The sequence below is a fragment of the Microcaecilia unicolor genome, chromosome 10 (genome assembly GCF_901765095.1).
Source record: "Microcaecilia unicolor chromosome 10, aMicUni1.1, whole genome shotgun sequence".
NCBI lineage: Eukaryota > Metazoa > Chordata > Amphibia > Gymnophiona > Siphonopidae > Microcaecilia > Microcaecilia unicolor.
The window spans coordinates 79,190,064-79,213,641 of record NC_044040.1 but is presented as its reverse complement, the minus strand read 5'-3'; the positions used below and the strand labels follow the sequence as shown (position 1 = coordinate 79,213,641).

Here is a 23,578-nt window from a genome sequence, read left to right as displayed (position 1 = left end):
CGATGTATCCTAAAGGCCGACGACATCACTCCATTCACTTGGATCTGCGCCATAGGATCCGAGTACAAAGCTCCAACAGCATCCAGGAAGAAGCCATTAAATCCATACCTGCGTAGAGTGGCAAAAATGAACCCCCAATTCACTCGATCAAATGCCTTATCTGCGTCAAAACTGACAAGTAGAGAAGGTTTAGCCATTCGCTCAACCTGCTCCATGGAGATAAAAACCTTCTGTAAGTTATGTGTAATAGTACGCCCTCGAACAAAGCCCACTTGGGAATCCTCTATCAAAGCAGGGAGCACCTTAGCCATATGATTAGCCAAAAGTTTTGCGAACTTGGCTTTTACATTGAGAATCGAAATGGGCCTGGATTGTCCAGATCCCTCCCCTGTTTCAACAACACTATCACATTGGCCAATTGAAGAGATTTCCTCCAGGAATTTGTCCAGATATTTTTTAAACCTAGATAAGCTAACCACTGTTACCACGTCCTCCAGCAAGGAGTTCAGCCGTCTCTTTTCCAAGCTGAAGAGCCCTAACCTCTTTAGCCTTTCCTTATGTGAGAGGAGTTCTATCCCCTTTATCATTTTGGTCACTCTTCTTTGAACCTTTTCTAATTCTGCTGTATCTGTTATGATCACTGTTTCCCAGCGGACCCAACAATGTTACCACTTTTTAACTAGTTTAATAAACTACTACTACTTATCAGTTCTAAAGCGCTACTAGACGTACGCAGCGCTGTACACTTGAACATGAAGACAGTGGCGTTCCTAGAGGGGCTGACACCCGGGGCGGATCGCCGATGCGCTCGCTCCCCGGGTGCAGCGCCCCCCCCCGGTGCAGCATGACCCCCCCCCCGGCGAAAGGACACCCCCCACCCCAGCAAAAGAACCCCCCTGGGTGCACGCCACTGGGGGGGGGGGGGTGCTGCGTGCCAGTCAGCGTCATTCGTTTCCATGCTCCCTCTGCACAGGTTACTTCCTGTTCCGGGGCAGAGGGAGCATGGAAACGAACGACGCTGACCAGCGCGCGGCACTCCCCCAGCGGTGTGCACCCGGGGCGGACCGCCTCCACCACCCCCCTTGGTACGCCACTGCCTGAAGAGACAGTCCCTGCTCGACAGAGCTTACAATCTAATTAGGACAGACAGACAGACAGAACAAACAAGAGATAAGGGAATATTAAAGTGAAGATGATAAAATAAGGGTTCTGAACAAAGTGAATAAGGGTTAGGAGTTAAAAGCAGCATCAAAAAGGTGGGCTTTTAGCTTAGATTTGAAGACGGCCAGAGATGGAGCTTGATGTACCGGCTCAGGAAGTCTATTCCAGGCATATGGTGCAGCAAGATAAAAGGAACGGAGTCTGCAGTGGAGGAGAAGGGTGCAGATAAGATAGATTTAGCCAGTGAACGGAGTTCCTGGGGAGGAATGTAGGGAGAGATGAGAGTGGAGAGGTACTGAGGAACTGTAGAGTGAATTTTATTTTTATTACATTTGTACCCCACGCTTTCCCACTCATGGCAGGCTCAATGCGGCTTACATGGGGCAATGGAGGGTTAAGTGACTTGCCCAGAGTCCCAAGGAGCTGCCTGTGCCTGAAGTGGGAATTGAACTCAGTTCCTCAGGACCAAAGTCCACCACCCTAACCACTAGGCCACTCCTCCCTAGGGTGCACTTATAGGTCAATAAGAGGAGTTTGAACTGTGTGCGGAAACGGATAGAAAGCCAGTGAAGTGACATGAGGAGAGGGCTAATATGAGCATAACGACACTGGTGGAATATTAGTCGTGCAGCAGAATTTTGAACAGATTGAAGAGGAGAGAGATGGCTAAGTGAGAGACCTGTAAGAAGCAAGTTGCAATAGTCTAAGCGAGAGGTGATAAGAGTGTGGATGAAGGTTCTGGTAGTGTGCTCAGAAAGGAAAGGGCGAATAAAAATGATTGAAACATAACTTGTCAATTCGGCTCAATATCAGGCTTATTTTCGAAAGAGAAGGGTGCCCATCTTCCGACACAAATCGGGAGATGGGCGTCCTTCTCTCAGGGTCGCCCAAATCGGCATAATCGAAAGCCGATTTTGGGCGCCCTCAACTGCTTTCCGTCACGGGGACAACCAAAGTTCACGGGGGCGTGTTGGCAGGGTAGTGAAAGCGGGACTGGGGCGTGCTTAAGAGATGGGCGTCCTCGGCTGATAACGGAAAAAAAGAAGGGCGTCCATGACAAACACTTGGCCGACTTTACTTGGTCCATTTTTTCTTGCAACCAAACCTCAAAAAGGTGCCCAAACTGACTAGATGACCACCGGAGGGAATCGGGGATGACCTCCCCTTACTCCCCCAGTGGTCACCAACCCCCTCCCACCCTAAAAAACTTAAATTTGTTTTTTTGCCAGCCTCTATGCCAGCCTCAAATGTCATACCCAGCTCCATCACAGCAGTATGCAGGTCCCTGGAGCAGTTTTAGTGGGTGTGGAGCACGTCAGGCAGGCAGACCCAGGCCCATCCCCCCCTACCTGTTACACTTGTGGTGGTAAATGTGAGCCCTTCAAAACCCACCAGAAACCCACTGTACCCACATGTAGGTGCCCCCCTCACCCCTTTGGGCTTTGGTAGTGGTGTACAGTTGTGGGGAGTGAGTTTTGGGGGGGGGGGCTTAGCACACAAGGTAAGGGAGCTATGCACCTAGGAGCAATTTCTGAAGTGCACTGCAGTGCCCCCTAGGGTGCCCGGTTGGTGTCCTGGCATGTGAGGGGGACCAGTACACTACGAATGCTGGCTCCTCCCACGACCAAATGGCTTGGATTTGGTCGTTTCTGAGATGGGCATCCTCGGTTTCCATTATTGCCGAAAACTGGGAATGACCATCTCTAAGGATGACCATCGGACGACCATCTCTAAGGTCGACCTAAATGTTGAGACCATATTATCGAAACAAAAGATGGACGCCCATCTTGTTTCGATAATAAGGGTTTCCCTGCCCCTTCACGGAGCCGTCCTGCGAGGACGGACCCAGGATAAACCTGGGCGCCCCGTTCGATTATGCCCCTCCATGTCTTCCAGGATCACCAGATTTCTTTAGTTCCTCTGCATCGTCACCCTTGAAAACCATTCAGTACAGGTAGATCTCTTACATCTTCTTCAGAAAGACTAAGCAAAGATTCATTCAATCTCTCTGCCATGGCCTTGTCCTTCCTGAGTGCCCATTTTGCTCCTTCATGATCTAGCAGTCCCATAGATTATCTCACAGCTTTCTGCTTCTGATGTACCTTTTTATTTTAAAAAAGACTGCACAAGGTGGAAATGAATCTTAAGATATTTCATACAGTACAATCTCTCATTTCTAAACAACTCAAAATGTTGTGTCTGCTCCTCTGCTACAGAATTGGTGAATTTCTTTGAGCAAAAATGATTTCCATTAGAGATACTCTATCCATTTTGGATGCAGAGTTAGGAGAGAAGGATATCACAGAACAATTCTTTATATTTATTATAATATTAGTTACATTGAGAGCTATTTCTCTCCTATATTGTAAACCATCCTGAGTTAATGGTTATGATGGTCTATAGAAATTCTGTTTATTATTGTTTTTGTTATTATTATTATTATTAATAATATAATAATAATATAATAAAAGTTGCCTATATTGAGCTACATCTGTTGTATAGCACCTTGGGGTGAATTTCTTTATAAAGGTGGTTAATATGTCTTAACAAATAAAAAATGCCAGAAACTACCACTCAGGAAAAAGAACCAAAACAAATGGCAGTTATAAACTTAAATTAACTGTTAGTTTATTCAGGAGCCCGTGGCAAATTGATTAGATGCTGAAGATTGCTTAAAATTGATAACTGTTGATTTTGTATACAGGTTTAAAAAATTTACTCAAGTTCAAAAGACAAGCTATTCAGTAAACTAGTTAAACAAAACTCCCTATGACCTACACAACATCACCCATAATCCCGTGAATCAGTTTTAGAATTGCAGGATAGAATCAACCAAAGTCCAAATGACTTAAGAATTACTAGTGGGAACACAGGGGCCCTTTTACTAAAGGTTTGCCGCGTGGCAAACTGGAACTATCACCGGCCCAACGTGGCCGCTGGCAGTAGTTCTGCCTCCAGTGCTTGCCATTTCTGCACTGCCTGGATATTTAAAAAAATATACCGCAGGCGTTACCTGGCGATAATCGGGCAGGGGCTGCACGCTGCTCGGTTACTGCTGGGGTAGCACAGGAGCCCTTACCGCCACTTCAGTGGGTGGCAGTAAGTGTTCCCCCCCTCCCACATGGCCACAAGGTATGTGCAAGCTTACCATATACCCACTGCGGTAAAAAGGGCCCTGTGGTAGCTGCGGTAGCTGTTTTTGCCATGCACCAGGGCCCTTTTTACCACACTTTGCATTTGCCTATCTCTATAAAATTAGTATAGTAGTTACAACAGGCATATAAAGTACATTAGATTTACCTGTAGACATCAGAATCATACATCCTGCATGCTCCAGGTGTGCCGCAACTTGTAGTTCCCCATTTTAAACATGTGCTATCATTATAGCTCCATAATAATTGGGGCTGGGATCCCAGCTACATATCAAACAAGTTAAGAAATGGTTATAAAGCAGAAATATTACACTTATATTTTCATTTGATAGCAAATAAATAGTATAATTGTTCATTCATGCTCTGCTGTATTCTAGAGCTGTGTTCCTGTGATAGACTGTCAGGATAATTCAACTGGAGCCAGAAATGACACATCATTTCTGTGCCTATTAGAGAAAAATTTGAATTCAGAAGCCCTTCAATTACTTATCCAGGGTTCAATTTCCAGAGTACGGACTAGACAACATGATACCATATCTGTTTCAGATCATTCATAAGAAAATTTCAGACAGGACTGCAAATTATTAAAACATTTTTAAACAGATCTGGGGGTCCATTACTAAAATGCAATGCTTGCTTTTATTTATTTTAGCTCACATCTTTTTGGTAATTGTTCAAAGTGAACTACATTCAGGTAGCCCTTAGTGAACTTCCAAACTAAAGGGTCCTTTTACTAAACTACGGTAAAAAGTGGCCTTAGCGCACCTTTACATGGGTTTATTCTCATGTGCTAAGGCCATTTTTACTGCAGGCCAGAAAAATGGCCGATTTTTATTTTTTCTCTTAATGGCCATGTGTAATGTTGCAATTAGTGTGTGCTAAACAAACAAACAAAGCAAACACTGGGCCTTCAGGATTGAGAAAAATATAGTCCTTTATTTATGATGAAGACCCCGACACGGGCCGTGTTTCGGCGTACAAATGCCTGCATCAGCTCAGTTGGAAGTAGCAGAAAAGTGGACCCCTGATGCAGGCGTTTGTACGCCGAAACACGGCCCGTGTCGGTCTTTATCATAAATAAAGGCCTACATTTTTCTCAATCCTGAAGGCCCAGTGTTTGCTTTGTTTGTTTGTTTGTTTGGTTGCTTTTGTATGCTGTTTTCCCTCTTTTTTGTGACGGCAATTAGTGTGCTGCCATTACAAACAATTACAGCGGGTGCACTTACCAGCACCTATTTTGTAGGCAGCATGGGCTCATGCGGCAATCCTGCATGCGGTAATACGGATAGCTAATTGATTAGCGCAGGAACATCTACTCCACCACAGACAACACACCCTTCAACAAAAATTTCAAAATATTTTTTGCCATTTGAAATTGTGGTAGCATGCACTAGTGCTTACCGCAGCTTAGTATAAGGACCCTAAGTTTGTATCTCATGCAAGGTTCCAAGAAATCTCTGTGGGATTTAAACACTGGTTCCCTGAATATTAGGAAGAAGAACTGTTCCAAGAACAAACAGAAATCCAATGTCTTCAAGATTAAAAAAGTTTATTCTCCAATAAAGTTCAGACCCAACACGGACCATGTTTCGGCTTTGTGCCTTCTTCAGGGGCCACAACTTGTTGAAATGCAAGAGATAATGTGGAGAACAATCTTTGTTGAAAATACAAAGACAAATGAAGAACAACCACAGTCTCGATAAGTCATGCAAAGCAATCAGCTCAAGAAGGCACATAGCCAAAACACAGTTCGTGTTGGGTCTGAACTGTTTATGTAGGGTCTGAACTTTTATTGGAGATAAACTTTTAAATTTTGAAAACATTGGATTTCTGGTTGTTCTTGGATTGGTCTTCTTCACTCCGTGTTTGTCTGTTTGATTGCTGCGGAAGCACTTTAATCGCTCTTTTTTTGCTTTTGTGCTTCCCTGGTTCTAGCCCACTGCTTTACCCACTAGCCTACTCCTCTACTCCAGCCTTTGCTTAGGGACCACTGCATAAAATTGGGCTTGCATCACAAACACACATTCATTTTGTTACTTCGTATTAACTAATAGTAAATGACCCCCTTTATTTTAGTTTAATAGTTAAAGTAGCATGGCATAGTTCACTAGTTTATAGTTTATTCTATAATTATTATAGTTATTATAGTTTATAGTTCACTTTTATTTGATATACTGCTTATCATGAAAGTAATTAAACAGTTTACAATTAGTATATTAATGTAATGAAATTAGTGAATTGACAGACATGAGAAAATGTGAGAAGTATACAAAGGTAAGATTACAGTTTGCTGACAGGTTTAACCAGGGTAATACAGCAGAGATGCCAAGTTATCCAGTACAAAGGCTGGAGATTTTGGTCTAGTCCTGGATTTCTGAACATCCCATCCTGGTGCACTATGGGACTTGCAGCACTGATTTCAAAGGCAGGAACAGACACCACAAATTCCATGCTACCAGGACTGTCCCAAAATCTCCAGCCTGGAACTGGGCCTTGGTATCCAGAGAGATGGGAGAAATGAGGAGTGGGGAAACTGGTTTCCACAGCCAGGTGGCAGTAGGGTTGCTCAAAACTGGGACACTGTGGGAGTTTCAATCATGGGGCAAGTCTCACTAAGGTGCCTTATGGCAAAGTATGCAGTATGTGGATATCTTATTTGTCTATTCCTTTTTCCTTTCCCACTTCTTTCCTTTCCTGGTGAATCTGGTTTAGCTTTGTGATGCCTCTTTGAAAATTTGTCTATTGATATGCAGGCTATTTTGGCATCTGAGGAATCAGGGAAAAATTACATGTATGCATTTGAAAATTAAATTCTAAATACACAATTTTCTGTACTGACTTTATGACATCCCTGGCAATGCCTCTCTAAGTCAACTGAAAATGCACATGTACTTTAGGTACTCCATGGGATACATCAATTTATACCTCATACATCCTTTGCAAATTGTCCCCCTCTCCCTCCATTGTTCATTATTATTTTATTTATTTAGATTTAGCTCACACCTTTTTGTCAGTAGCAGCTCAGGTGAATTACATTTAAGCACAATAGGCATTTTCTCTGTCTCTAGGGGGATCACAATCTAGAGGGCCCATGCAGAAAACTTCTGGTGTGGTTAATGCAGGCATAATATAGTTTTACCATTGGATAGCAATGCAGGAAGGGTTTCAGTGCCAGTGGTGTTGCCAGAAGGCAATTTTTGGGTGGGTCAACAGGTCAGATGGTGGGCACCAGGGTTGCCAAATTTTAAATGAGGGTAGCAGTGCAGGCTTTAGTGGCTGCAGGCCACATTGAGCCTAGGGGAAAGTACAAGAGATTGCACTCTTCAGCCTCCATTGTGCCTTGGTCCCCTAACACACATGCTTAGCCTGTATAGCAAGACCAAACACTTTTCAACACATCTCTCCAATTACACACTATAGAAATGATCCCAGAAAGTATAGACTAGTATTAAAGGCAAATAAATTCTGCATCTATAGAACCCCCTAGCCCTGCCCCAAAGGGTGTAGAACTGGGTTAGGGCATTTCCCCATAAAACTCACTGTAATCTCAACAGCCGCCATATAATAAATAAAACAATCTTTAAAACAAAATGTCACTCAGAACCTAGAGCAAATCTACGATGCCAGCACTAACTTCCAAAACAAGGATCCTACCTATGAAAAGGCATTGCCCTACATATTACAGTGGGCCCTAAAATATCAATACACCTATTGGGAAAACTGAAAAAAAACCCAAATTACTACAGAAAGCTACATAGAAAATTCATGCTAACAGAATACCTCGGTCACACACACGGAACAAAAATGCCAAATATAGAATAATTGACTACAAATTATAAACATAAATATAACCAAAACTCCAAGAAGCCAGACCTTGCATGTAATACAGTACCAGAGGAACAGAAAAAGATGCATTTCCTCCTGTGCAAAATATAAAGATAGTACATGCCAGGGATGGTGTTAGAGGAGTGCAACTAGAGCAATTGCTCTTTGTCTGGCCAGAGAGATTCACAAGCATGATGGAAGCTGAAGGATGCAGCCTGGTGATGGGCTTTGGGGTTCCCTCTCAAATTTATGGCCTAGGCATCAGCCATGTCTACCACCAGCTCTGGCAAGAAGTACACTCCAAATCTAACATATTCTAATCACAAAATAGAAAATAAAATTATTTTTCTACCTTTTGTTGTCTGGCTATTTTATTTTTCAAATCAGCTTGGTCCTAGTCTCTGGTTTCTGCTTTCCTCTGTCATCTCTTAATGCACTCACCAGGGTCTCCTATCTATATGTCATTTCTTCTCTCTCCATGTCCACCATCCATCTCCCATCTCTATGTCCCTATAGTTCCTTGTCCAGTATCTCTGCTATGTTTAAATTCCTGCATCCATCATCACCCTTCTATCCCCTGCCTCTGTGTCCAGCATCATCCCTTGTGTCCCTATGCCTTCCCATGTCCAGTATCTGGAGACCCAACGTTCATGGGCGAAGGAAGGGAGGGTGAAAAGTGTGTGTGTGGGGGGGGGGGGGGGGGGGGGGGGGGGGGGGGGGGGGGAGATGAAAATTAATAAAATGCATACAAGGATTACTTTTCTGTTTATGGAAGTTGGTTTACATGTTGTTATTCTGTATTGCGTTCTATTCGCTAGTAAAGAGAATTTAATCAAACAAAACCTAAAACCAAAAAAACAGTTCTTACCAAATGCCCTAGCAGTTAGTAAATGAACACCCACTCCAAGAGATTTTCTTCTGGTTTTAAACTCCTAGGTAATAATAAGAGAATTGAGAAAATCAAGCAACATTACTGGTAAACAGTTTATGAAGTAGTACAATTTAATGGCTGGCAAACTGAAATGTGTAACTAGATAATCTAGAGAAGGTTACACTGCTTAAGAAACTCTCCATTCTCCCTAATCTTTCTAACTGTTTTCAACTTCATTATAAATAAGCATTTATGTGCCATTTAAATGTTCATTTGGATGCATAACAATTCCCATGCCTCTGGAACAATATGGTTCAAATTGGTTGGGGGAGGGGGCATGGTGAAGGTACGTTATGATCATCACTTCTACCCAATTGAAAATCACTTCAATTGGATATGGACTAGAGCTTAAAAATGCTCTACATCTATAGCATGTTCTTACCTATTTCAACATACCTTCCTTCAAATTTTTGTTCTGCTTCGTGCTATAGGTGTATTTCTATTAACCATTAAAGTTTTATAGGCTTAATGCTGCAAATTTTGGCAAGTATAAAAAAATCATGCTGAGGAATGCTTTATGGTGAACAGCAGACAAAAATTTTCAGCCATGATATTCAGCCTGCGGCGGCTTACAATTGTGGGCTGAATTAACCTTGGATATTCAACGCCAGGGCGTGCCCAGCCTCTGGCATTGAATATCTGAGTTAGTGTGGCAACCTGGAAGTTAATTGGCCACTGCCCAGTATTCAGACTGGTGCCCAGTTCACTTGGTGGATAAAGCTAGGATAACCTTTTTGCTGTCCTAATTTAATCCAGTCGCTTAGCCTGTTAAGTAGACTGAATATTGCTACTAAATTGCTAGGTAGCAATTCTGCCCAAACTCTGCCCCCCGGACTGCCTCCCAACCTAGCCGGTTAGACTCACTATTCAGTGACACTATCCTAGGAAGTGCCGCTGAAGATTGGCAGCTAGCTGGCTCAGCAGGTTTAACTGGGCAGAAATCTTTCCTGCCTAGCTAAATGTCTTTGAATATTGACCCCTTTAATTCAGAGTTCAACAACAGTTGCTCCTATTTGAAAAATACATCACCTGACTCCAATCATGCTTTTCTCTCCCCCCCCCCCTTATCCTTAGATTACATTACAAATATGAGTGGAGGAGTGGCCTAGTGGTTAGGGTGGTGGACTTTGGTCCTGAGGAACTGAGTTCAATTCCCACTTCAGGCACAGGCAGCTCCTTGTTACTCTGGGCAAGTCACTTAACCTTCCATTGCCCCATGTAAGCTGCATTGAGCCTGCTATGAGTGGGAAAGCACAGGGTACAAATGTAACAAAAATAAAATAAATAAGGAAAGAACTGAAGTTGTCTTGAAAAAAACTCTCATACTGAATTAAGAATTTTCTTTTCTTTTCTTTTGCATGCAGTTAAGACATATAAAATACAGTAAAATACTAAAACCAACACTTTTAAAGGTTTTCTTGCACTATATACATGTAGCAAATAATTGGAAACATCAAAGAAGCTACAATATACTTACATCTCTTGGTCAAACATTTGGCAAGAAATCCATGTTACTTACCTGTACAAGGTGCTCTAGGGGACAGCAGGATATGAGTCCTTTTCTAACTAGTATATGAGCAGATGTCCATGTGACAGCTCTGCAAATTTCCCTATATGGAAGCTGACCTCAAATGGGCTATTGATACCTCTATAGCTCTGACATTGTGCGTTATGCCATGACCCTCAATGGTCAAATCAGTCTGGGCATAAACGAAGGAAATTCAGTTTACTTGTCAATTTGGGTCAAAAGAAACAAAAAGTTGGGCAGACTTTCTAAGGGCTTTAGTCTGCTCCAAATGGAAGGCCAACAAGGTTCTCTTGCAATTACCTTTGTGAGTCTGATACCTCGGAAAAAATGTTGGGAGTTTTCATCAGCTGGGTTAATGCCACACTGAGATTCCATGGCCCTGCAGGAAGCTTGATGGGAGTATTCAATAGAAGCAAGCCCTACATAAATCAAACAAATGAAGGCTGCAGAGATGGGTTTTCCTTCTACATGTTGTTGATAAGTGTCAATTGCACTAAGTTGTACCCTATTAGAGTTGGTTTTCAAACCTGATTCAGTCAAATGTAGAAAGTATTCAAGTAGTTTTTATGTGGGACAGGAAAAGCGGTCTAGGGTTCTTCCATCACACCAGATAGCAAACATCCTCTATTTCAATTTGTAAGACCTTCTAGTGGAACCTCTCTCCTGGAAGCCAGCAATACTTCTGAAACACCAGTGCTCATTAATGAGGAATTTCTCAGTTTTATGGATCATCTTAAGAAAAGTTCCAGAAAAAAAGGGAAACACATTAGCCTCGGTCAATGTGGGGTGATGAAAATCATGGTTCTTCTGTCCCATCTGAGTTTCAGGAGAGTTCTTGCTATGAGGGGTATTGAAGGATATGTGTAGAGAAGAACCTTCCACCAATCTAGGGGAAAGGCATCTGTAATAGAAGTGAATTTAAAGATTGTTTTTCAACTCTGCCTTGTCCGACAGTGCACTCGCTCATTAAAATGATTGTTTAACTTTGTGTGAAAATAAGTTGGAATGTAGAATATAAGACACAGCTCTAATTAATTTGGTATGTGAAGGGAGAGGTGGAGCCTGTTTCGAGTTCAGACTGGCCACCTGGACTGAGAAACATGTGACCACCTTCCCACAGTATGGCTTGTTACCAAAACAGAGAAATTCTCAAGCATTCTGTAATTTTCCTTAGCTCTGAACATGAGTTCTAAGCCTAATAAAAAAGGGGGACCTCTTACAGTGAAACCAGAAGCTCACTTATGATGGACGCATTGCATAGAACAAGACTCCTGGTCATGAGACTCCGGCTTCGCTGGAAAAGGGGCATCTCTCAGCTGATGTAAAAAGCCTGAATGATGTAAGGACCAGTGATGTAATGATAGGTATTGTTTATATTATAGTGTATTGTTGCTTTTCCTGGTCTAGAAACTCCTAGCATTGCTTGGATGTAGGGACCAGTGATGTAATGATTGTTTATAGGTATTGTTTCTTTTCAGTTATATGGCTTAATCATTGTATATATCTTAATCATTGTGTATTTTAGAACCTCATAAAAGTCTCATTTACCTAATACGAATCCAAAAGAATCCACAGTAATTACTGAGTAGTCTGTGTCAGTGAGGCAGGCTGTAAAACCAGGTCAGAACAGCATCTGAGGCTAATCTGTCATGTGTCTCTATCCTGGGGTACCTTCTTGTTCTGAGAAGTGGCAAAAAGTTCTATCAAGGGCTTGTCTCACTCACAAAATATCTTCCAAAACTACATTCTCATCTAAGCACCACTTCAATGGTCATAGGGGCATGACTTAGACTGTCTGCCAAGGAGTGGCTTTCCCTGCAAGTGGTTCTGAGACTCATTCTGTAAGAAATATCCCAGTTTCCACATCCTGCAAGTTTTCAACACAGGAGGTACGATCCTGTTCCTCTTTGCTAACTGATGTACTTCATCACTACTTGATGATACATTTGTTTCAATATAATTTTGTTGGTCAACAGCTCTCTGAAAGCCCTTGGAGCATTCATACTGCTCTCAATTCCAGGAAATGTATCTGATAGTCTCTCTTGGTAGGACCATGAACTCATCTACATGAACTCCCAGCCTGGTTTGGATGCATCTATCATGATTGTTGTTTGATACCATGGAATTTAGAAGCCAATAAATTACAAGTAACTATGACTTCATTATTCAATTATATAAAATTAATACATTTTATTCATGACATAATTCTATCAAAACCTTTAAAACTCCGTATAACATTGCGTTACAACATTTTGTCCAATCGACTGATTTTTAAATGTGCCTATATACTACTGATTTTATCCTCCTATTGCACTGATCTGACTGTCTTTAGAATATCAATTCAATATTCAAAATACAAAATCCTTTTATTATGCACTCCGCAATAATCCTTTGGTCTGTAATCTTGCTATGGGTTTCAAAGGCTTATATCCTTCGAAGATCAACTTTCAAAAGACAATCTTCTATTTGCATAGATTACATTAATTCTGCATGGTGCACATAAAATCGGATCTCAAATATCCTGCTCAAAGCTCAAGGCTCATGCCCAGACTCAGAGATCACGTCCACCCGACATGGCTCCATGTTTCAAATTATAGTGTCATCAGGGGCTGAGACTAAAAACCATAAAAGAAATAACTTTTCCCATACATGTTAAAAATACTTATTATATTACCTTATTCTGGGGGTCTTTTACTAAAGCTTAGCTGAAGTTATCTGCAGCAGGGTCCATAGGAATAAAATGGTCATCAATGGGCTGAGACAATCCAAAACCTTAGCTCTCATGCCCAGAGTGCTAGAGTGAATCAAAAACCACCGGCATATGCGCTTTTGAACTTGTAAACAGCCAGAGTTGATTGGTTGAATATTGCCATATCTTTTCAAATTGAACTCCACTCCATCTCTTTATTCAATCCCATAGGGGGTTACTATTTTTCAAAAACATAAAATCCTGTTCTTTACTTTCTAATATGGCAGACATATTGCCTCTCCTAGTGCTTTGCAATTGATACAATATAACAAATTTTAAATCTGTTAATTGATGTTGTGCCATATTCCAATGCTCCACCAGGGGGGATTCCATGAGCTGTACTCTAAGGTTAGTCAGATGCTGTGCTATTCGTAGTTTCACTTTCCTTTTAGTTTGTTTAATGTACCAAAGATTGTTGATAATCACAGTCTGTTCTAAATCTTAAATGAAAAATCTTTCCTGAAGTATTAGGTATTTCTTTCATTTGAGTTACCATTTCGTATAGTAACCATCTGTCTATTAATAGATAACAATTCTCCTAAATTGCAACCTCTAATATAGGCAAATCAATGTATTCTATTAAATTGCGATGAATCGAAATAATGGGACAATATTTATCAATTAATCTTTTCACGATGTTAATTTGTTCAGTATAGGGCAACACACAAGTTATTCTCTTATCTTAATCATTACCTGAAGGATGAAACAACCAATTCCTTTGAGTTCTGACTCTAAAGTGGGCCCTAGCATCAGGAAACTATGATTCTGATTATTCCTTCCAATGTGCATCACTTTGCATTTGTCCACATTAAATTTTATCTGCCATTTGGATGCCCAGTCTTCCAGTTTCCTAAGGTCTTCCTGAAATTTTTCACAATATGCATGTGTTTTGACAACTTTGAATAGTTTTGTGTCATCTGCAAATTTAATCATCTCACTCATCATTCTGTTTTCCATATAATTTATAAATATGTTAAATAGCATCGGTCCCAGTACAGATCCCTACGGCACTCCAGTATTCACCTTCCTCCACTGAGAAAAATGGCCATTTAACCCTACCCTCCATTTTCTGTCCAATAACCAATTCCTAATCCACAACAGAACATTGCCTCCTATCCCATGACTTTTTAATTTTCTCAGAAATCTCTCATGAGGAACTTTGTCAAAAGCTTTCTGAAAATCTAGATATACTACATCAACTGGCTTACCTTTATCCACATGTTTATTTACGCCTTCATAGAAATGAAGCAAATTGATAAGGCAAGACTTCCCTTGGCTGAATCCATGCTGACTCTGTCCCATTAAACTATGTTTGTCTAAATGTTCTGTAATTTTACTGTATAATAATTTCCACTATTTTCCCCGGCTTTACCGATCTGTAATTTCCCGGGTCACACCAGAACCCTTTTTAAAAATCTGCATTACATTGGCCACCCTCCAATCTATGGATGATTTTAACAACAGGTTACAGATCACTAACAACAGATCAGCAATTTCATATTTGAGTTCTTTCAGTACCCTGGGGTGTATGCCATCAGGTATAGGTGATTTATCACTCTTTGACTTGTCAATTTGGATCAGTATGTCTTCAGGTTCACCGAGATTTCTTTTAGTTCCTCGCATCATCACCCTTGAAAACTATTTCCTGTACAGGTAGATCTCTTACATCTTCTTCCGTAAAGACCAAAGCAAAGAATTCATTCAATCTCTCTGCTATTTCCTTGTCCTCCCTGAGTACCCCTATTATTTATTTATTTGTTACATTTGTATCCCACATTTTTCCACCTATTTGTAGGCTCACACCTTTTTTTCAGTAGTAGCTCAAGGTGAGTTACATTCAGGTACACTGGATATTTCTCTGTCCCAGGAGGGCTCACAATCTAAGTTTGCACCTGAGGTGAAGGAGGGTTAAGTGACTTGCCCAAGATCATAAGGAGCAGCAGTGGGATTTGAATTGGCCACCTCTGGATGTTGAGACCAGTGCTCTTACCACTAGGCCACTCCTCAACTCCACTTTTCATGAAACAGCCAAAGGGATACTAACGTTCCCACGGATTCTTTCACAGGGTTAGAAATACCTAATACTTCAGGAAAGATTTTTCATTTAAGATTTAGAATGGATTGTAATTCTAAACAAGTTGTTTATGGTATTAAATGCCCATGTGATCTTTGGTACATTGGACAAACTAAAAGGAAAGTGAAACAATGGATAGAGCAACATCTGAGTAACCTTTGGGTACAGCTAGTGGAATCCCTCCTGGCGGAGCATTGGAGTATGACACAACATCAATTAACAGATTTAAAATCTGTTGAATTATATCAATTGCAAAGCATCTGGGGAGGCAATATATTTACCATATTAGAACATAAAGAACAATGTTTTATATATTTTTCGAAAACAGTAACCTCTATGGGATTGAATAAAGAGGTAGAGTGGAGCTCAATTTGAAAAGATATGGCAATATTCAACCAATCAACTCTGGCTGTTTACAAGTTCAAAAGTGCATATGCCGGCGGTTTTTTATTCACTCTGGCACTCTGGGCATGAGAGCTAAGGTTTTGGATTTTCTCAGCCCATTGATGACCATAAAATGTTTAAGTACAAAGTAAGGTAAGAAATCAATATAATAAGTATTTTTAAGGTGCATGGGAAAGGTTATTATAAATATAACTTGCGTGAATATGTATGGTTATTTGGTTTTTGGGTTTTAGTCCCAGCTCCTGATGATGCTATAATGCGAAACACGGTGCAATGTCAGGTGGATGTGATCTCTGAGTCTGGGCATGAGCCTTGAGCTTGGGTGTTTTGTTTTTTTTATTATTTATTTATAGCATTTATATTCTATTACAAGCTTGACTTGCAGACTGAAATACAGAGATAAACTAAACTAAACTATCCACTGGGGTATATACTAAAAGTAGGATGGGAGCGATAAGAACAGAGCCCCAAATTCCAAATGAGGATAGCATATCAAGAAGTAGGTGGTGAATATCAATGTCAAAAGCAGCAGATAGTTTATCTCTGTATTTGTAAAGAAAAAAAAAAGGTAATTTAAAGAAATTTACAACCAATCTCTTTCTTAGACCACAATTAGCAATAAGGAGAGGGAGAGATTAATAGAGGAGGAGATCCAAAAATAAAACATAGAAACAAAATTATAGGTAAATGGCCTGGCCTGAATATTCCCACCCTATTCTTTTTTCTTAATCAGTTATTCCAACTATCATTCCTTCAGTCTATTTGACCAGTTTCTTCATATCCAAAAATGTTCGAAGTTGTTCTGGTTCAAAGAAAACATATTTATTGCCCAAGAACCGGATTAGGCATTTACATGGATATGCCAGTAAGAATGTTGCTCCTAATGCCCTTGTCTCTTCCCTGAGAGCTAGAAATAATTTCCTTCTGTCTTGCGTTGTCTTTGTCACATCAGGAAAAATCCATATTCTATGACCACAAAAAGTTTTTAATGAATTCCTAAAGTATAGCTTTATTACTGAATTTAGATCCTCTTCAAATACAAACGATACTATTAAAGTCCGCCGCATTGTTACTTCTGACAAAGATTCTTCTAGTAGAGCAGAAATATCCTGAATTCCCGGCCCAGGATCCCGAACTTGAGGCAAACTCTCAGAGCCCATTGGCTCCACTCCAGTTCGAGGAGATAATGGAAAGTAATATATTTTGTTGAATGGAGGAATAACAGAAGAAGGATATTGAAGAATTTCTACTAGGTATTTTTTAAAGAAATCTGTCGCATTTATTCCTGTAGCCACAGGAAAATTCAGTACTCTTAAATTTAGGCACCTGTTGTAGTCTTCTATTTGCTCTATTTTCCGACTTGTCATAAGTTTATCTTTAACCAATACATCAGTAATAGATTTTAAATTTTCAACCTCTGATTGCGTCTGTAAAGCTTGGTTCACTGAATCTTGTTTAACTTTTTTCTAACGATAGAGTTAAAGCATCCACTTTACTCACAAGAAGAGATGTATCTTGAGCTGATTTAGTAACTGCAGTTGTTAATTCTTGAATTGCTCTCCAAATAGACTCCAGTGAAACCACCACAGGAGTTTCAGGCTCCAAGCTTATTTCCTCTGCGGTTTGGGGTAGAACGCTGCCGACCTTGCTGCCACCGACTCCTGATTCAGCTGGGCCTTCCTCTATACCCCTAACGCAGGGCATGGTGGTGGATTAAGCTCCGGAGGAGATAAAGATATCTCAGTCCCCATGAGCGCCGTTGCTCCTCTGTCGACGCTCAAAGCAGGGTTTAACACTCTGGTATTCGGTGGGATGCTCATCGCATATTGGTCTAGTGTTTGCTGGATTGGGGAAGAGGTTCTGGCCAGCGGCAGTTGGCCCTTCACCGTCCCCTTCTTTTTGGTATGAGGCATTAGGTAATGAAACTGGTAGAAGAAACGCCAGAGAACAGCTCAGACCGACTAGTAGACACGCCCCCTTTCCCTTCAATATCGAGCTTGGGTGTTTGAGTAGAAGATTGTCTTTTGAGAGTTGATCCTCAAAGGATATAAGCCGCAAGGTTACAGATCAAACAATTATTGCGACTGTGCATTATAAAAGGACTATGAATTTTGGATATTGAATTGATATTCTAAAGACAGTCAGATCAGTGCAATTGGAGGATAAAAACAATAGTATTATATGGGCACATTTAAAAATTGGTAGATTTGACATATGACTGTAATGCAATGTTATATGGCGTTTTAAGGTTTTGGTTGAATTATGTCATGAATAAAACGTATTAATTATATATAATTAATAATAAAGTCATAGTAACATTGTAATTTATTTGATTTAATAATTGTAACTATAGTAGAAAATATTGTTACCCAAGAGAAAGTGTGTGGAATTTAGAAGGAGATGCCTTTTGCCAGTTTGGATTGCACCATCTATCAGGACAGAGTCCTGAAGGGCTTTTTTGTCAGACATGATGTCCCACAGTCTGTGAGTAGCCTGAGTCTACTGCATGCATATGGTCCATTGAGCTTGTCTCACTTTGAGATGTTCCAGAGGCATTACATGTGCTGTTGAAGGCAGCCCAACATTCTAAATGTTTCATGCTGATGTTTGCAAACTCTTTTGGATTTCTAGCATCATGCAAACTATATTGGTGATCCTCTGCTGTGGAAGAGAGGCTTTTGCCTGAATTGTGTCCAGTAGAGTTCCAATGAATTATAATTATGATGACAAGCTCAGTTGGTACTAGTAATTCCGGCACCTAGCTAGTTGTGCACACTGACCAATATGCTCTTTCTCAAGATGAGCTCTTTACCAGCCAATTGTCCAAATAGGAAACCACATGCAGCCAAGTTGGCATAGATACACTACTATGACTGCAAAGCATTTTGTGAATATCTGAGGAGCTGACATGAGGCAAAGATACAATATGTGATACTGGTATTGGTGTTTTCCTATGACAAATATGAGTTTCCTCTTATGACTGGGATGTATCTCTATGTGGATGTAAGTGTATTTTAAGTCCAGAGAATATACCCGACCTCTCGTCTGGAGAAAGGGTACTAGGGTACCCAGGGAAATCATCCTGAACTGTTCTGTTATTAAAAGCTTGTTCAGTGCCTCTAGGTCTAGGATGGAATGAATAACCCCATTAGTTTTTGATACCAGGAAATACCTGGAGTAAAATCCCTGCACTTTTCCCCCTTGTGGAACAGATTTGACTGTATTTGCATCTAAGAGGGAAGCTCCTTGGTAAGTATTGCCTGATGCTGAGAGCTTGACTATGATTCTCTTGGTGGGCAGTTTGGTGGCATTTCCAATAGATGCAGAGGATATCCATAATGGATAACTTTCAGAACTCACCAATCAAAGGTTATAAGAGGCCAGTGGTTGAGTTACAAGATGAGGAGATATGGAGGATGACCTTGCTATCCACAAAAATAGAGAATGGGAGAAAAAGAGAGGTGGGTTGCAAGTAAAAGATGAAAAGCTCAGTCCTGACCATGCTCAGTTTCAGATGGTGGTGAGATATCTAAGCAGAAATTTCAGACAAGCAGGCTGAGACTGGGGCCTGGATTCCTGGTGAAATTTCTGGTGTAGAAAAGTAGATTTGGGAGTCATCAGCATACATATGCTACTGAAAACCACAGGAGGAGATCAGAGCACCAAGGGAACAAGTATATAGAGAGACAATAACCTAAGACAGAGCACTGAGGGATAGCAGTGGAGGAGGATCCACTGGGGTATACACTAAAAGTAGGATGGGGGCGATAAGAACAGAGCCCCAAAATCCAAATGAGGATAGCATATCAAGAAGTAGGTGGTGAATATCAATGTCAAAAGCAGCAGATAGGTCAAGAAAGATGAGGATTAAGTAAAGGCCCTTGGATCTGGCCAGGAGCAGGTCACTGGAGACTTTGGAAAGGATTGTTTCTGTAGAATGTAGAAGTCAAAAGCCAGATTGTAGTGGATCAAGAATAGCTTGAGATGATAGAAAGCAGCAGTGAACAGCATGCTCAAATAGTTTGGATGTGAAAGATAGGAGGGAGATGGGACAATAGTTGGGAGAGCAGGTAGCGTTCAGTGAAGGGTTTTGAAGAGTGGTATTTGATGGCATCAGAAAAAGTTGGAGTGGAAAGACATAGATTGAGGCTATGATGGATAGAAGGGATGGCAGTAGGGGATATAGAGCTGATCAGATGGGTGGGAACGGGATTCGAGGAAGAGGCTGTGAACTTGGAGGAGGAGAGAAGATATGCATTTTCTTCTGTGATTTTAGAAAAGGAAGAAAGGTAGCAGGGGTTTAAGGAAGGTTGTGAGGATGAAGTAGGGGAGGTGACCTGGTGAAGAACTCAAGATTAACTTTGTGAGCATGGTCAAGGAAGTACTTCCTTGACAATGTTCACTTAGCTATAGTCTGAGCATAAAGTAAAGGGGATGGAGATGGAGGCATTTTAAGGAGTGGCATTGAGATGGTGAGGGTCAGAGGCTAGAGAGTTTGTCAAATAGACATAATACTCTTGTTTGGCAAGTGTAAGAGCAGACTCAAAGAAAGTCTCAAGAATTTGAAATATATGAAGTCAGCATAGTTATGGGATTTTAGCAAAGGCACTCAACAGAGCGGGCCCAAGAATGTAGGTTGCAGATTGTGGAGGTCAGCTGAAGCTGGGGTTTAGTACGCCTTATAGAATAGGGAATGGGAGGAGTAAGAGTGTCCAGAGCAGAGGAGACATCATTGTGCATGGTACTAAAATGGACATGCTATGGGGATGACACAAGTGAAGCAATAAATTCAGAGGTAATAGTGTGGGAGGAAGACATTCAGGTATTGGTACTGAATAGGTATTCCTTTTTTGACCTTTTACCTCTACACAGTGCATGTTATACTGACAATGACAGTGATGGTGAAACAAGAACCAGCTATCATCTTCTTCTATAACATATGCCTCTTTGAGGAAAAGCAATGCTCTACTCTGTTTAATTTTTTAAAAATGCTAAATTTCTATTTTGCAGTCTTAGTTGCAAATCAGTTTCACTAGTAATTACAAAGGAAAGAATTTGGACAAGGATGGGAACTCAGGGGAAGTAATAGTGTTAGCAGTGGCCCTAAGCCCAGGGCAGAATCAGGAGGTGCTAGTGTTAATTCATCCTACAGTACTATTTAAAAAAAGACTGATGTTCACAAATCTACACCACGTAATCTATTTTAAAGATATTCATGCTAAGGGGACAGCAGCAAGGGTAGCATTCCTGCCCCCATTACTATGGATTCCTAGGAGTGAGCTGGGGTCCCGGGAGCTGGCCAACCATCCCCTCATCTATAGAAGGGGTAAGGTTTTGCAAAAAGGGGGATTTCTACCATTTTAAACACGTCAGGGTTAGGGCTAAGGTGGGATATTAGGCTTACTGGGTCACCAGGGAGTGAATGTCCCCCAGAGGAAAGAGATCTGGGGGACCTCCAGTTCAGGCCTGCGGCCATTTAATTTTATGGCCCTTTGAAATTTCTTTCTTACATGGTGCCACAGTTGTGGTACAACAATTAATTTAATGCCAAGTTTAGCTAAGGTTGTAAATGAGCCAAGAGTTAATTTGCATCTTGTAGCTACCTTTTGTAAAAATGGGTATTAACCTGTGAACATTTTCATGGGTTAGTACATAGGGCCCCTATTACTGATTAAATGATTATAAATTAGAAACAGAAATGTGCAAACAAAAGCTGAAACAGAAACCCCAATAATGCTAGACTGAGACAAGCAATACTTGACAAAGAGAAACAGAAATGCATTTCCTAATTTAGCTTGGTATGTTCCAAGGACTGGATTGAGAACTCTTGCCCCACAGTGATTCCTATGGTAGGCTAAAACATGACAACAGTCATGATAAAAGAGATGACTGGTCCTGGAGGAAAAGTAATTTAAAATGTAGATAATGTTTGCAACTTCTTTGTCCAAATAAATAAATGTATGCTTTGAGATCTTTCAGTGCTTGTGGAGGTAAAAAGTTAAAAATATTTACTTGTAATGGTATCAAAATGTTTAGTTACATTTTTAAAAGTTGTACAAGTAAAAATTTTAAAGATTTAAATTTTGAAATATACTGTCAAAAGTCAGAGTACTTTTCAGTTATTGTCAAGAAAATCTTCAGTTTCTAACAATTAATTTCAATTCTTTTTAAATTATGAGGTCAATACTCAGCTGGTAGCAATCAGAGTTTTGCTGGCCACTGCAATTGCCAAAATCCAGAAATTCAATGCCAGGCCATGTCTGGGCAATGGCATTACATTTCCGGATTTACAGAGCCAGCTAACAGATAGCCAGTTAAGTGCAATATTCAACACTTAACCTGCTATGGGTTACCACTTAAAGATAGGACTGATTTTTATACAGTCCTGTTCATGCAGTTAAGCTGGTTGGTTAAATTCAGAATATCAGCACTTAACTAGCCAAATGCTGACTTTACCCCAAGAACACCCCCAAAATAACTGATTTTCATTTCTGCGCTAACCGGTTATTTTCAGTGGCGTTAACCGGTTAAATGCTGCTGAAAATGACTAGTTAGCCCAAACAGACAATTTAACTATCCAGGAGCCCTTTCTGGTTGATTAACTCACAATGATTATCAACCTCTATATTTTTTGGACCAACAGTTCTCTCCTGCTCCTTTGAGCTTCCAGCTCAATCAGAATCAGCTTCTGTTGAGCTACTGAGCTAGGAGTAAGTGGTGGTCATTGGCTACTTGGCTTTTTCTGAAAATCAGTTAAATGTCTGTGCATTATTCTACAGTGTGCATACTTTTCCCACATATAGAGTGGGCAAATGTTCAAAATGTCCTTTTTTTCAGGATAAATAGCCATTTGCAGTGGTAAAGTACTTTTGACAACTGGTCTCTTTGGCACTAACAAAATTCATGTTATCGCTTCAAGTATTCATAAAGAAAACCCATAAGATCAATTATGGGTGGATAATATTGGCATTGCTGCAGTAGTGCCTATATATATTTTGTTGTGGTGAAGGGATAAAAGAAAAATGGGGTGGTGGCGGGGGAGATATATATACTTGATAGAAAGATAATTTAATTATTTTGAAGTGAGTCTTATAAAGACTTAGGGCCCCTTTTACTAAGCCGCGTAAGCATCTTCGCATGCCCAACGCACGCCAAAATGGACTTACCACCCGACTACCATGTGCCTCTTGTGGTAATTTCATTTTTGATGTGCATCTGCTACGTGTGTCTGAAAACTATTTTTTATTTTCTGGTGCGTGTAGCAGACGTGCACCAGGTGGCATCTGATGCACATAGGTCATTACCACACAAATTCTTTACCACTAGGTCTATGGCTGGCAGTAAGGTCTGAGACCCAAAATGGACGTGCGGCAATTTTGATTTTACCGCACATCATAGGCGCCCGGTATAAGAGGCTTGGGGAGGCTAAGCCTCCCCAGCCGCAGGATCGGATCCTGATGATGTCATCAGCTGATCAGCTGTAGTTTCGGTCGGACCCAACCACAACGCTGACACGACACAGTTCCGCCCGCCCGGGGCTTGCCGCTCGGCCCAACCGCAGGATCAGCTGTTTTGGAACGACGCGACGCGATGCCGACCCCATCATCAGCCGCCCAGTTGAGTTCCGCTGTCCTGTGCCTCTGCAGCCAGTGCTTCTTCTTTTTTCGCCTCGCTGGCTTCAGGCAGCCAGAGCCAGTCAGCCTTCCCTAAGAGCGCTCACTCCCGGCGTCCCGTAATGTACTTCCTGTTCCGC

The 23,578-nt window shown here is 41.0% G+C and overlaps 1 protein-coding gene, 1 long non-coding RNA gene and 1 pseudogene across 2 annotated transcripts in view; 1 reads left to right on the top strand and 2 right to left on the bottom strand.

Moving 5' to 3' along the window:
- LOC115478974 (solute carrier organic anion transporter family member 1A2-like) overlaps positions 1–23,578 on the bottom strand; it is a 221,067-nt gene that overhangs the window by 17,726 nt on the left and 179,763 nt on the right. Inside the window, 4 exon segments of the mRNA XM_030216667.1 lie at positions 4,462–4,551; positions 4,553–4,577; positions 9,007–9,054; positions 9,057–9,070. Coding sequence (XP_030072527.1) covers positions 4,462–4,551; positions 4,553–4,577; positions 9,007–9,054; positions 9,057–9,070 — 177 coding nt within the window.
- Positions 4,094–22,166, top strand: LOC115478975. Its single transcript, XR_003943601.1, has 3 exons — positions 4,094–4,106; positions 7,821–7,826; positions 22,065–22,166. It is a non-coding gene; the product is annotated as an uncharacterized LOC115478975 (long non-coding RNA).
- LOC115479366 lies at positions 7,666–7,758 on the bottom strand (annotated as a pseudogene).